This window comes from Pholcus phalangioides, unplaced genomic scaffold (assembly GCF_987345545.1).
Source record: "Pholcus phalangioides strain wild (caught in Gottingen) unplaced genomic scaffold, Ppha-v1.0 ptg000012l_1, whole genome shotgun sequence".
Classification (NCBI taxonomy): Eukaryota; Metazoa; Arthropoda; class Arachnida; order Araneae; family Pholcidae; genus Pholcus; species Pholcus phalangioides.
This window is the reverse complement of record NW_028301605.1, coordinates 19,192,687-19,208,935: the sequence shown is the minus strand read 5'-3', so window position 1 is coordinate 19,208,935 and position 16,249 is coordinate 19,192,687. Positions and strand designations below refer to the sequence as shown.

At 41.4% G+C, this 16,249-nt stretch overlaps 1 protein-coding gene across 3 annotated transcripts in view; it reads left to right on the top strand.

Annotated features, from left to right (window-relative positions):
- The window catches only part of LOC149079833 (uncharacterized), a 110,603-nt gene continuing 94,354 nt past the window's right edge, over positions 1-16,249 (top strand). For 2 of the 3 annotated variants that reach the window (XM_089240328.1, XM_089240326.1), the window contains exon 1: positions 2-405. In XM_089240328.1, the coding sequence (XP_089096454.1) occupies positions 384-405 (22 nt within the window). In that variant the 5' untranslated portion in view covers positions 2-383. Of the gene's footprint in view, positions 406-16,249 lie in introns of all 3 variants that reach the window. The other variant, XM_089240322.1, reaches the window with a different exon arrangement.

Genomic DNA, 16,249 nt, shown 5'->3' with positions numbered 1-16,249 from the left:
GTTTCTGGTGGATTGTCGGTCGCTCCCCTTTTTCTCTGTGATAGAAATCCATTTTTCCCCTCGGAGGACCTGTCACGGGTGCTCACGATTTCGGAGGAGGAATGGACGGATGAGAACGTTCATTCATTAAAATATAGGGGGTGCTTATACTACATAAATATATTTCACACGCAACAACAACAACATTTCTTTTCCCGTGTTGAAGAATTTAATTTTTTGTTCATGTTGAAATTTGTGACATTTTCCCACCACCACCACCAACGTTAAAGGATCATGTCAATTTCCGATGGATTTTCTTGCCGCCAACGACTGTAAATAAGTGGTTTTTGTGGAAGAAGAAAAGATTAATTAAACGGGATTAATTAGAATTGTTTTTTGGAAACATGAGGAGCAGCCGTAAACCAAGTAAGTCCCCATGTAAACATGCATTTTTTTTTATATAATTTTATTTTGTTATTTATTTTTGTGCTTTCATGTTGAAAACGTATTAATTTTAGTTTCTGTGGTTGGTTTTGGCAGTTTTCTTTTTTCTTTCCACATAGTTCAGCTGGGGCAGGGTGCCCCCACTACCTGCTTCAGGGGCTCCCCATGAGTCGGATGCTTGATGATCCACGTCTGTAGTAAGTTTATAGAGTGAAAAAAAAAAAACCCCGTAGAGAATTGTCCTGGGCTTCTGGGCTGGAGCCCTGTCAAACCCCCCCCCCCCCCTTGTGGGAACAATGAAGGCATCTGAAGATAGGGCCCTTCGTCCTGGTGCCGGCCCCCTCAGTTCAAATTTTTCGCCGGCTAGAATTTTTCCCACTGGTTGATCCTGTAAAAAAATTATGGTGTAAAAAACAAAATTAATAGAATATATCCTGAAAACTCAGCTGGGGGGGGGGGGGAAGAGCATGTTATAAATAGGCCCTGTGCCGTTTTAACGCATAGCCCAACCGGGTACCACGGCCCGAGGATTTCGAGTGTCGAAAGGGGGCCCTCATGATAACGGTGGTTTAAATTTTCGAGAGTAAGGATGCAAATTGCTGGGCAGGCAGGCATTTCTGGACAGGTAGAGGGACCTCAGAAAAATTTTGCACTGGCACACACGATGCTTATTAAGACGGCCCTGGATAGCCTCCCACCTTCCAGGCACTGGTTCTGAGGCTGAGATCTTTTGCATGAACCTAGGCAAAGATCTTTCACTATGCTCTAAAAAAAAACAACAAAATTAACAGGATTTATCCCGAATTTCAGGGCTACAGCCTTGTCGCCTCCCATCATAACCCCCCCCCCCCCGCGTCTTGGAGCAGAGCTTCTTAACCGGGATCTTCAGCCCTCCCCTCCTACAGTGAATTTATAGAGTGTAAAAACAAAAGAAGTTATGAGAATCGTCCTGCGTTCCAGGACTGGAGCGCTGCCAGCCCCACCCTTGAAATGGGCATGACCCCCCCCCCCCCCCACTTTCTGTGTGGGAGGCTGGAGAACGGATTATTGCCCTTAACATATTTACGGCCCTGGTTGAGCTGCTCTTCTTTTAGGGGAGATTTCTTCGGTGTGGTCGGCTTCCATTTGCTCTTAGAATTTGGAAAAATTCAATAACTGAGTTTATTTCGGCAACGGGCCGCAAAAGCCTCGAGAGGTCTTGGATATCGGCAGAATTAATCCCCAGGAGTTTTTTTTCTACATCTACTTAGCTTAACCAGAAATGAAGCCCAACTAAAGCTGGAGTTTAAGGCCCCCCCTTAGGCTGAAGTCTTCCGTGTAGTCTCCCATACTAGGAACTTTCATGGGGGGGGGGGGGGGCTAAAAAAATTACAGGGAAAAACAAAACAACAGGATTTACTCCGGGCCCCAGACTAGAGCGTGGTTTGCCCTTACGGCCTGGCTTTGGTGTGTACCGAACTTAGCCTAAAATTTTGTTGAGAAAACTAAATAATTTTTAAAATTTTCATCTCCAGGCCACAAAAGCCTGTAAAAACTGGATTAAAATCGAGCCCATAGCTAGGCTCTGGGCAGGGATTGAGCGTAATCTCGGGGATTTCTTCCCATATCAACTGGGGAGAAGAAGGGCATCCGAAGTTAGGCCGCTCTAGATGGGTTGGACTAATGCTGTTGATCTGTTATCTGTTGAAGCAAGATTTTATCACGTTTTTGACCGGCTCCCAATTGGGCTTCGCAAGCACCTGGCATCGGGCCGCTACATATTATGGCCTCGTAGAACGGGATTAAACTCAAGGCAGTAGTAAGGGGGCCAGAATGCTAGGGAATCTCTCGGAAAGTAACTGACATCTACGGATCTACGGAGTCACGTGACTGAATTTACTATGGTATCAGTTTAGTTCCAGGTTTCTCAGAATGAGCGATATCGCCCCCCCCCTTTCTTAGGAGATTTATAGTTTTGATTGCTTCAGTCTTTTCATAAAATAAAGTTATCATTTGAGGAAAAACATTTCTTTCATTGTAATATCAAACAAACTCTCTAATGGAGAAACTGAATTACACAGTTCCCCCCCCCCTCTATTTCGGTGGTCCATAATCCCTCCTGGACTCTCCCAATAGAGGTCCTCCAACCTGATTGTGAAGACCAATATACCGTACACTAACTATGAGTTTTATCTTTTATTTAATTGCTTGAAAGAGCCTAGCATAATTATTTCATCATGGATTACATCTTATTACATGCTTCATCACAATCACAGGGCCCCCTCCCCGTGTTCTGGAAACGGACCCCTTCCATAGCTTGAATTTTCAGCTCCAAGGACAGTATTTTTTATGTTCACTTATAAACTTACTATACATACCATAAAATACGATACATCCCAGTCATCCCGGGCTAAAGTCCAGTCAGAAATCTGATGTAACACATACATACATCGTAGAGGGCCGCAGTATTATTTTCGAAGTAGTCGCCAAGTCATGGACCCCCATCCAGGACCCCCAGGCTAAGATCTTTTGCAGAGCCCCCAGACTTTCACGGGCCCCCTTTATGAAAAATTTATAGCATGGAAAAAAAAAAGTTGAGAATCGTTCATCGTCCCGGGCCCCAGGGTTAGAGCCCCGTCAGCTTCACCCTTGTGCATGTCCCTCAGAAAGGTGGAGCTAACAGTGCTCCAGCTCGTGGCACGGGATAATTCTTACCATTTTTTTTATCTTTTCCGCAGTATAGATTCACAATAGAAGGGCCCGTAAAAAGTCTGAACTGCCCCCCCCCACGCAGCCTAGGGGATCCTGATGCAGGATTCAGGCCATACGTGAATTTGTTTTTCCGAACCAGACTGTAAATTAATTCTGGCCGTCAATTTCTGGGTAGTACTCCTTTTTTTTTAGGAGAAATTAGAAATATCATAATGCGTAGCTCTCTCTTCTGGTGTTGTAACATGCTACGATCATGTAATAATCATGATAATGATGATGGCAGCTGTAACGAAAAAGACGTAATGAATATTATTCGCTGATCCCACCTGTCGCTAATGGGCTTCCTGCATCATGGGAAGAAAGAAGAAAATAATCATTAACTGTTCAGGTGTGATATTGTTAGATGAGGGTTACAGAATTACTGTTGTGACGCTCGTTAAAGCAACCATTCCATTACAACGACAGGTAGAATAAGTCCCAAACGTTTTCATATAACGACTATCATATATGCTTTCCTTTCGATTACAGTCGAAGCTCGTTATAACGACCCCACGTTGTAGCGACCATTCCATTGCAACGACCGGTAGGGTAAGTCCCAAACGTTTTCACATATGAACTATCATACATATTTTACTTTTGATACAACAACCGTCCAATATAACGTCGTTTTCGATGGGACGAAGGGGGGTCGTTATATCGAGCGTCGACTGTATTAACTATTCCCTCTTTTCACACAACTTCACTAAGAAAATAATTTCGTGAATGACATTGCGAATAAGGATAGATCAAATAAATAAGAAAGAATTTTAGTCACGTGGGCATCGGGTGCCTTTCTTTTTTTGGGGCCCCTCCCTATGATAATATTTGATGTGCAATTAATATCAGTTTTGGCAACCATGAACAGAAGAGGGGAATTCAATGTCCTATGATCCCGCGAATGTGGGTGATAAGGGGAGTACGCGTGGACAACGGAGGAACTGGGACCCCACAACCCTCAAGGGGGGGGGGGGAAATCAGAAAATGAATATAAAATAAGATATTAAAATAACTTAGCATCATGGTCGTAATAACATCCTGTTTAAAGAAGTTTTCGTTTCAAATGCTTGTTGAAGGTTAGTAAGTCAACTTTTTACTGTAGAGGTTCCCAGTGGGCCCCACACTCTCATTTCCACCAATGGAACGTGTGTGTGTAGGGCCCCTGGGAGGTGTTATGATAATTCCTTTCTACCATTATACTTTCGAAAAAACACTCTGGTCTATAATAAACTCTAAACTCTTTAAGATTGATTTTACTATATAATAAAATTACGTTATTACATTATTAATTTTTATCTCGACTTTTTCGATTGACGATATTTAGGCACCACTTGACACGTCCAGGGGCCCTCCCAGAATCAAAAGCTCATAGTCGAAATATTTATTGGGACACAATCGCGGATTAGTTTGTCGGTCTCGCATAATAATTTACAGCGTAGAAACTGTCTAAAAAAGAAATTATCCGGCCCTACGGGCTGGGGCCCTGTCACCCCTTTTCCCCTATGCGGGGGGGGGGGAGAGCCCTGATAACAAATCCACCGAATTTAGAAAATCGGACGCATTTCCTATAAATAATCGAACGACCGATAAAATATCTCTAATCGATAAAATATCGTCCTATCGTTTTCGTTAAAGTAGATTTAAAAATAACCTTAATATCGTACCTATGATTGATTAAATTATAATCTTTTTTCCAAAAAAAATCAAACTGATATAAAGAAATGATAAAGTCGCCTTGAAATGGCGACATTTTACCCTGATTTGATCGTTTTTCTTGAGGTGCGGTCCCTTTTTAATGTAACATCTGCGCGAAACTATTTAAAGAACTGCTTTTATAATGAGCTCATTATTATTATTTTTTTGACATTGACCCTTTCTTTCCACTCGCGAGACGAGTAAAATTATCTCGTCCGTTCATTAAAAGAACGCCCAGGAAAATCAATATATCGCTGGTACGTGCACGGGAGATATATCGTGGGAAAATGAAAAAAAAAAAAATGTCATTTTTGAATTCTTATACGAATGAGATCTTTCTCTGGATAAAGAGCGGCGATATTTTTCGCGGTTTTTTCAGTGTCCGCCATGAAAAAGTAATCTTTTTTTTAAATGAAAATTTTAGTGTCTTCGATCGGCGATATATTTTACTCGTAGTTAGTTTTTATCGCGTTTTTCGTTTCCTACAGCTGACGGTAATTTTCTCGATCTGAATGTCCCATGAACGACGATGTTTCTGTGGATTTGAAACTGTCGACGTTTTCGGTGTCCGAATCGATGTTGTTATGTGTGTGGTCACTATTGACGATATTTTTAATGTCGTTTGTTACACTTTTTGCTCCTGAGTTGATGATACAGTATTGTATGCCCATACTGAGAGTTGGCCTCTGACCTTGGCCAAGGGAGGGTTCATTTTCCAAGAGGGGAAATGGGGGGGGGAGGGCAAAGGGGGAAAAACCTCGCTAGAATAGCGCAAACGACGCCAACGGAAAACGCCAACCTGCTCCTTTTCCCTGCGACCTTTTTACCGAAAGAAGATAAATGGAATCGCCCATCGTGACATTTCATGACGTAGCCAGAGGCCAACTCAGCGTGGGTGTACAATACTTTTTTGTGCCGAATGGCTTGCGATGTTTTCCAATGTCCATCCGAAGCGATGCACTTTTGGTGTTAATGAATGAAATTTTACGCGTCCTATATCATACATTTCTCGCGGTCGAAATGACTATTTTTCGTGTCCCATGTGGATATTTTCCGTGTCCTATATGGATATTGTTCATGTTTCATTCGGATATTGTTCATGTTCCATTCGGATATTGTTCATGTTCCATTCGGATATTGTTCATGTTCCATTCGGATATTGTTCATGTTCCATTCGGATATTGTTCATGTTCCATTCGGATATTGTTCATGTTCCATTCGGATATTGTTCATGTTCCATTCGGATATTGTTCATGTTCCATTCGGATATTTTTCTTGTCCTATAACAGGAAAGATTTCTCACTGTCTAAATACGTGTTATTTTTCATGTCCCGCTATCATGTAAATTTTCGGTGCCGGAATGAGTGATATTAATAGAGGTCGAAATAAATTATACTTTTCGTGTCCCATATCACGTGATATGTTTCGTGATCCAAAGGTTAGATATTGTCTCTTGTATCCCATATCAAACGAGATTTTTCGTGCTCAAACCATGAAGGATATTTTCTTATCCTATACTATTCAACTTTTTGCGTGTTTTCGAATGACATTTTTGAAATAAATTTCTCCTTTTTTTTTTCGTATCCCATGTTATGCGAAATTTTATACGGTCAAGATTATTAATGTTTTTTCGTGTCCCATATCAAGCGACATGTTTCGTGGTTCCAACGGAAGATATTCAGAGTATCAAATGTCAGAGTGAAATTTTTCGTGTCCTGTATCGAGAAACTTTTTCGGTGTGCAATATGCACACCTTTGACCTTTGAAGACCGGACACACCCCGCTTCCCATCTCAGAGAGATATCGAAGCGTTCCCGAAGGATGGGTGTATCCGGAAAGTTTTATTACAAACAACAAAACATTGTCGCCTCGGACAATATGGCAACAAAACTAAAATATATATAAAAACGGTCGTCAATCTGAGATCATATAACAGATATATGATCATATATATATATATATACAGCAATACGCACATCGAACTAACACCGACTTAATGGGGTCTAAATGAATTATATTTTATGCATCCCCATATCATGCTACCTTTTTCACGGTCATAATGTCATAATGATAGATGAGGTGATGATATCTTTTTCATGTCCTATATCGCGTAAAATTTTTTCGGTGTTCAATGAATAATTTTTCTTTGGTTCGGAACAAATTAAATTTTTCGTGGCCCGTATACGTATATCACGCACATGCTTCGTGGTTCAAATGGAAGATATTCAGCTTGTCTTATAACAAATGGAAATTTTTGCCCTCAAATGAAGGATATTTTCGTGTCTTATATCATGTGTAACTTTTTCACGTATCACGTGGCATGTTTCGTGTACCATATTATGAGACATGTTCCATGTTCCATATCACGCGACATGTTTCGCGGCCCAAACGGAAGACATTCCCCATGTCTCATATCGAATAAGATTTTCCCGCTCAAAATAAAGGATATTTTCGTGCAAATCGATCGTCGTCCAAACGAACGATATTTTCTGAGGTCCAAATTATTTATAATTTCATGCCGAAAAAAAAGTAATATCACATGGTCCAATACTGATAACATCAGAAATAATATTTTAATGATGCTCTCCTCAAAACATACGCTTAATATTCATGCATTTCGGAAACCGTATTCTCGAATCTCAATTTTATTACAGTCATCGAATCTTCTCCAGGTGCTCACAAAGAATAAAGGCAGTAACCCACACACGTACTGACATTACTACTCAATAACAGTTTGGCAGAGAGATTTATCATATAAGCGCCTTACTACGAACTCGTGCGGTCGCATTTTCCCGCATGTTAACAGCTGTCACATGATCAAATAATGGATCAGATATCTGTCAGGTTTTCCGGGTGAAAAAAAAATATATACATATATACTACATACAAAATTATAGAGTCATATATACGTGAATATTTTTTGGATGCGTACTGTACTCTTGGGGACAGCGCCGTAATGCACCAGACGCGGTACGGGAGCTGGCTATGTAAAAGTTGTCATGGTGCATGTATGTGATGCTGTGGAACAGTAGTTTTTCAACCTGTTACACGATGGGAGTGCATACAGGGAGTGCGTGAAAAATAATTGGTGTTTGGAAAATACGTTTGTATTAGACGCAATATACAAAGGGGAACGGGAAGATTACGTTGACTTCTTATATTATCTGGGTACGAATATCTCTCACGCATTTCAGAAATTAAGAACGCTTAATACGCATTTATAGTGGTTTATAACGCTTAATGCTCATTTATAGCGGTTTATAACGCTTAATGCGCATTTATAGCGGTTTATAACGCTTAATGCGCATTTATAACATATTTTCTAGGAATACGCACAACTACCCGCATTCTCAGGAATATGAACAGAACCCCCTTCCCCCCCCCCCATAAGATTAAGAACGATTCCTGCGCATTCATAACGGTACACAAGCCTCCTAAGCATGGGTGTACGTATACCTCCAATGCATTTCTAGGAGTATGAGCAGTTCTAACTTATTTCAAGCATTTCTAGGAGTACGCACAGCTTTCTAACGTATTTTTAGCATTTCAATGGGCAGGCACGGATTTTCTGCGTTTCACGGAATGCTCACAGAGTCCCACGTAATTCTAAAACTAAGACCGGGTCCTGAGCTAGTATGCAAACCTTCAACGCAATTCTAGGTGCACATACTCTCTGGCATTCCCACGAATACGCATACATCCCACGCAATTTCGTAGACAACGAATGATTCCTGCGCATTTTTAGCGATAAGCAATTCTCTTAAGCATACAATAAGAGTACGTAAGCCTTCTACCTATTTCTAGGAGTACGCACAGCTCCAACGCATTTCAAGGAGTACGGTCAGCTCCACCTTATTTCTTGCATTTCTAGGAGTGCGCACAGCTCAAACGCATTTCTAATAGGACGCACAGGTCCATAAATTTGAAGATGTACAATAAGCTTCAACATTCTAGCCTCCTCAGCATTTCTAGGAGTGTGCGGAAAACCAACTACTGTAATTATTAGCATTTCTGGGGGCAAGCACGATCCCCATCATACCGTCAGATCCCATGCATTTTCAAGATCATGGACATCTGCACATTTCCAGTGATACGCAACCCGCTAATCATATATAGAGGTGGGAATACCTCCTGTGCATTTCTAGTGGGATGGAGCATTTCATGGGGCACGCAAGCCTCCTTCTCCTATCTAGGATTACCCGCATCTACCTCGTAATTGTAGGAGTACGGACTTCTCCTACGGATTTCTAGGGATAAGAACCCCCTCCCCTATGCATAAAAAGGGCTGCACACGGCTTCTACCATCTCTGTGGGGAAGGGGGGTTTTCTCATTCCTAGTGAATCGCAAGCCGCCTAGCATATCTGGAGGTGCGAACGCCTCTTCCATATTTCTAGCTGGATACAACGCTAATTTGAGCATGCGTATGAAAACACATAGGTCTTCTTCGCATTTATAGGCCTGCTTTGACTTTTAGGGAGTATGAACAGCTCTTACTCATTTTTAAGCTTTAGAAAACTCCCCGTGCAAACCCCCTCTGGTAAAAAGGCGCGGGGGGGGGTAAGCATTTCTCCTACGCATTTCCGTGAAGTACTTGAAGCATGAAACGTTAGGAACCACTGCTCTAGGAAATGTCTCTTACTACTACTATAGCTGCTGTCACTGAAACAACAAACGTACGATAAGCAGCTGTGTAAAGTTTGAAGCGCTCGGTCTTTATGTAGATTGTGTGTGTATTGTGGGGTTTTTTTGTTTTTTTTTTGCAGAGGTTTTTCCGCCGTGACCCCATTGTGAACGTGAACACGTAATAACCCCCCCTCCTTTTTTTTTTCTGTTTCGGAGAATGAGTGAATAATCAATAACGGACGAGTGAGACAGGAAATAAATATGTAGAAAAGAAATTACAATTCAAACGTAAAAAAGTGGAAATTTCGTTTCGCCTTCACCAACGCGCGCTCCAACGGTGCCGAAATGAAATAAACGTTGGCGCTGAAATGAAATAAACGTTGGCGCTGAAATGAAATAAACGTTGGCGCTGAAATGAAATAAACGTTGGCGCTGTTTTGTATTTATGTTATGGTGAAGGCATTGGTTGAAAGACTGGGAGACGTAATAAGTCATGCATGCTCAACCCATGGCCCGCGGAGTCATCTGATGTGGCCCGCGACATCAAACCTAATTTTGCAAAAACGAACTAAGCGGAGCGTTCCCAGATCACTTGAGGGATCCCCGTGGTGGAGACGTACCAAGTCATGCATGCTCAACCCATGGCCAGCGGAGTCATTTTATGTGGCCCATGACCTCAAACCTAATTTTGTAAAAACGAACTAAGCGGAGCGTTCCCAGATCACTTGAGGGATCCCCGCAGTGGAGAGGGATCCATGCATGCTCAACCCATGGCCCATGGAGTCATTTGATGTGGCCCGTGAGCTCAAACCTTAATTTTGTACCCTCAGCAACACTACTCCTGTATATCTATACGACTGGCCCCAACAATTCATTAGCACATTCCTTGAGGACCCTGGGATAGATATCACCTGGTCCTGGTGCCTTGCTTGCACATACATTTTTTAGAAGATTTAGGACCTCTACGTCTTCCAATTGAATATCGTTGAGGATTTTATTACCCCATGCAACACACGTACATTGAATATCATTATCTTCATTAATAGCCGACGCGAAAAAGTCATTGAAAGCATTACAAATGTCTACATTGTTCTCTACCCTAGACCCTCCTATCGTCGGGGGGGGGGGGGTGGCAACTGTCCCCTTACATCCATTTTGTTGACGTATTTAAAAATGATTTTGGGTCAGAGCCAATGTTATCTGCCAACCTAGATTCAACTTCCTTTTTACAATCCCTTATCGATTTCTTCAACGCTCTTCTTGTATCAGTAAACAATGATAGGTCACCTCGTACACTTTTATACTCACTGAATGCTCTTTTCTTTTCAAGATAAAGGTTACGCACGCTACCCGTGAACCATAGAGGGTACGATACACAAACGCGTTTTTTTCGAACAAAGGCTATGACATCGTGCAAAACAGAGGCCAGCTTCGTACTAAATTCTTCCCGTTGACTTAACCACCCCGACTGATTCCAACCGGTCTTTGAAAACTTACGCTAACCTTCCTCTCAAAACATCGAAATTAATTCTCCGAAAACAAGGAACCAGTCTTTTGTTATCAATCTTACCCGAAGAAAACTTACAGAGAAAACCTACGGCACGAATGATCACTGGAAGAAAACTCTTTCCTCACCGAAACATGTTCAACAAGATCCTCAGAACTAGTAAGAACTAAATCCAAAATAGCAGTACCCCTAGTGGCTTCTGATACATGCTGATACAAAAAATTTTCGAGCACCAACTTAAGAAAGTCTCTTTCATACTGATCTCTAGCTGAAAGGTTCTCCCAATCAATACCCGGATAATTGAAATTCCCCTAGTATGACAACCCTCTTACGCTTAGACATGTAGGAAATTTCATCATGAAATTTGACGATGTAGTTTGGATCCCTATTCAGTGGATTGTAACAAGTTCATGATGTCTTTTGTTTTCAAGCTCAACCCACACACACTGCTGGCCACCGTAAATGCAACACCCTGAAGGAAGCATGCAAATAATATGAAATTTACAACATGCATTAGCGGAGGTGAGATATGCAAATGATTAGAATTTCAGCGCAGACGCACATCACGCGCGCCTGTGGCGCCACTTCAAAGCGCTATTTAAGGCTTGGAGATTTCGACGATTTGAAGTACGGCAATTGTGTTTTTCTTGTGGTTTTTTTCAAAAACACGATCAATTATGCCTCGTAGAAAACAGCGATCATCTTTTGATCAAGTATCCGAGTTCGACAGAGGAAGGATAGTGGCCTACCGAGATTGTGGATTATCTTTCAGGGAAATCGGTAGTCGTGTTGGACGAAACCAAACAACTGTAATGCGGATATGTGATCGTTGGATGCAGGAGGGTACGACGGACCGACGTGTTCGATCGCATCCACCTCAGTGCACCACTTCACGTGATGACAGGCGGATTGTGCGTATGGCAGTGACGGATCGCTCAGCCTTATCACGAACCACCATAGCACAGCACATTCAGTCTGTACCGTATCATCCAGTGTCTGCGCGTACCATTCGACGCCGTTTACAGCAGACTGGTCTGTCCGCAAGACGTCCATTGCTTCGTCTACCCTTGACGCAGAACCACAGACGTCTCCGCCGCCAATGGTGCGATGAAAGAAGGATGTGGACGGCACAATGGAATGAAATTGTCTTTACTGACGAGCCACGCTTCTGTCTGCAACACCACGATGGTCGGATTCGAGTCTGGAGACACCGTGGAGAGAGGATGCTGAACAGCTGCGTTATGCACCGCCACACTGGTCCTGCACCGGGTATTATGGTATGGGGCGGTATTGGATATCACTCTCGCACTCCTCTAGTACGCATTGCCGGTACTTTAAAAAGCCAGCGCTACATCTCCGAGGTGTTGGAGCCAGTTGTCCTTCCTTACCTTCAGGGCTTGCCCACAGCCATATTTCAACAGGATAATGCGCGACCACACGTGGCACGCATTGTCCAAAGGTTCTTCGTCAATCGCCAGATTGAATTGCTTCCCTGGCCAGCTCGCTCTCCGGATCTTTCGCCGATAGAAAACATGTGGTCCATGGTTGCTCAACGATTGACCCAGATTACATCCCCAGCTGGCACACCAGATCAACTTTGGCAACGCGTGGAAGCTGCTTGGTCTGCTGTACCCCAAGAACACATCCAAAGTCTCTTTGAATCAATGCCGAGGCGTGTGGCAGCGGTGATCTCCAACAATGGCGGCTACTCTGGCTACTGATTTTGGCAGGAACACACTTCACAGAAGTCTATAAATTTAATCATTTGATGCTTGGTTAACATGTTATCTACAAAATAAATATTGTTGCGATATCTCTTGTCTTTCTTGGTGTTGCAATTTGGGTGGCCAGCAGTGTAGTTTCAATATTACTTCTCTGCACATTACACTCTCTAGCCTTCAAACATGGATTTCACGTATATCAACCCTCCACCCCACTTTCCTATCAGATCTATTTCTCAAAAAAGTGTCGTATCCTGAGGTGTGTAAGAAAGATTCATCCCCATCGTTTGGCCAAGATTCTGTAACGGCTTTAAGATCCAGGCCCTCCACAACTATCATAGTTTCTAAAAAACCTTTCTTATTACCCTATGTCAGTGGGTAATGTAAATTGCAAAGAGAAATAAATGATTGTAAATTATACAACTGCAAGAATCCATGTAATTCATAGTGAAATGGGCCCTGATTTTTATTCACCACAAGTATTTGCAATTCACGGTATATGAGAGACTTATGCTATACCATGGTGTGGCTTCCTCCTCCATTCTGAACGAAATTTGATTTATGCGCGTAGGAGTTTTTATTTTGTTTTAGTAATGGAATGAAGGCTCTCTCTCTCTCTCCCTCCCTCTTTCTCCGGAGATATACTATATTCATCACTTATATTCTGAAGTCTTCCTCAAGACAAAGAACTCTTTTTCTGCTGAGACTTAACAATAGGAGAGAGAGTAGAGAGAGGAAAAATAAATATATTTTTATATAAGAGACGACGCGGGCCCTTGAGAGGTAGGTAGGCAACGCAACGCGCAGTTGAGAAAAAGAAAACGACGTGGGAACACGTCGAAGATTCCATTGTTGGATTTTTTGCGGGTGCGAGAGAAAATTTTCTCATCCTGTTGTTGAATGGACTCGGCCGTGTTATTTCTTGAGGAATTCGATGGGAAAGAAGAAATACTTATATACTGTATATAGTGGAGAGAGAAAAATATTTTCTCTATTTTCCTTGACAATTATCATATTTTCGTGATGTTTTCTATTAGAAATCGCGGTGTTTGTACTATGGGAATGCGTTTCTTAAATGGGGGTTCTTCAAGAAAAAATGGGTGTTCCTACGAGAGATAATATTGAATAGCAGTTTGAATAATTGTAGTAATGCTGTAGAGAATATGGATATCATTCCAAGAGATTCTTAAAGCATTAATATTATTTGAAAGATCTTCTAATCACATACTATGGGTATTATTTGAAATTTCATCCAACTATGCCATGGATGAAAAAGTCCTCCTCTAACTAGACAATGGATATTATTTGAAAGGTCTATTTGGAAGGTCCTCTTACCAGACCATGGACATTATTTGAAAGACCCTCTAACTCATGGGTTTCCGGCTGGTCTTTCGCGGAACCCCAGGGTTCCGTGACAGTTTATTGGGGGGCTCCACAAAATGCCACGGAACCCTTAAATAACCCGGATCCCGGAGAAGAAAACTTTCTTGTTGCTGATATATTCGCAAAGCAGATCTTCGTTTTGAATTTTAACGAGATAGTGTCACGTTTAAAAAAAAAAATCCATTGAATGACTAACCTAGAGAATATGGAAGCATATGCTTGACCAAAACAGTGAGCAAATATGGGAGTGACCAAAAGATTACCCGGAGAGCGAGAGGTGAAAAAAGTGACCTAGAGGACGTGAAAGCATGGGAATGACCGAAAAATCATGACACATACAAAGAAACACACTGACATATTTACGGTATGGGGGGGGGGGAGAGAAGGCGGCTAAGCAGGCTTATAGTCCAGGGTGGCTGATTTGGGGTGTACACGGAAGCACTCCCATTTTTATTCATTCTCAGACTCTGTCTATATTTTGTAAACTTATTGCATTTTACATGATAAAATTATGTCATCAACATAACATATACAACATCAACATAATATAACATTTCTTAGTTCATAACTAACAAACGGGAAAAAGGAAAATTTTATCAACGAAAATACGGTATGTAATATCGCTTAACTGAGAGCCATTCTCTGTCATCTATCGAATAAAATTACAACTCGAAATAGAATTAGTGATTAATTATTCACGCATAAAAAATACAATTTAATATCAAAAAATATTTTTTAAATAATAATGTAATTTAAATTAACAAATTTGGAGCAAAATTTTAGCGGTTGACGTTTAAATACAGTAAAATAATATTAGTAATACAAACAAGAAAAAAATTTTGAGATTATGGCCTAAGAAAGTTCCATTAGTATTGTTAATGTTCTCTGATTTGAAGGACTGTAAACAATTGTGGTTTTTATTTGTTAGGTGGCAGAACGTGTTCCAGTTTAATGATGTTTCCAATACGTCATACATCTTGTACTGTATAGTTGTTTTCTGAAAGCCATATTTTGTGGCTTATAGACTTTTATTTTTATCCGTTTGTTGATTATGGACAAAAGTAACTGAAAAAGACATTTTTCATGGTCAATAAGTTAACAAAATATAGGCGTTTCAATGATTAGCATCATGGAAGCATTTTCATAATTATTTAAAGCACGTGCCAAAGTTCTTGCACTGATGATGGTAATAATAATAAAAGTTCTTAATTCGTGAATATGCGTCCAATTTGATGACGGGGCTCCAACCCTTTGAGTCCCAACCATGAGTTCAATCGGGCACGGCACGGAGATCCATGTCCCCTTCCCATCCCGCAGTAGTAGGCTGTGATCCCTGAGCCAAGATCTCCCAGGAAAGACTATTAAGGTGCTCTCTCTAATATGAACTTATAGTGTGGAAAACGAAAAATTATGAGAGTAATCCTGGGCCCCGGACTGGAACTCTGCCAGCCCCACCCTCTTGTAGGGACGGTGCAGGGACCTCAGTTGAATATTGTTCCACAATAAGATCTGGCGCAATGATTTATGACAATAAATATGTATGTTAAAAACATACCCCCCCCCCTACGCATACCCGGGAATAGGGGTACCACGCCCCCTCCTAAGCCGACCAAAAACTAAAAAAAAGGTCAATATTTCGGTTAAGAAAAATGAAATATCGGAAGAAAATATACCTTTTATGTGATATTTCAACCAATTTCTGTTAATTTAAATGCTTTTTGAAGGGTGATAACTCAAAATTTCTCGGGAAGACAATTTTTATGTCCTTCCCCAAGCCAAAAATCGATCCTGCCTACGCCTCGATTAAAAAAGAGATGGTGCCTAAGCCCTCTTTCATTTTGGCCTGGAGCTGCTGTTGAGACGGCAGTAGGGACAAATGTTTCTTTTTTTGGCTAAATATTCAAAAATTTAAGTTGAGAAATAGCCTCATTATAATCGAGGGTTCCGCTGAACAGCCTTATAACCATCAAGGGTTCCACAAGAAATTCTACGTTGGAAAATTCCAGATCTAACTAAACCATCTATATCATTTGAAAAGTCCTCTCAATAGATAGACCATGAATATCATTGGAAAATTCATCTAAGTAGACCAGTGTTTCCCGAAGTGGGCAATATCATCCCATTGGGGGTGATGGAATGATCCAGGGGGCGGTGGAAGCTACGGGTTTA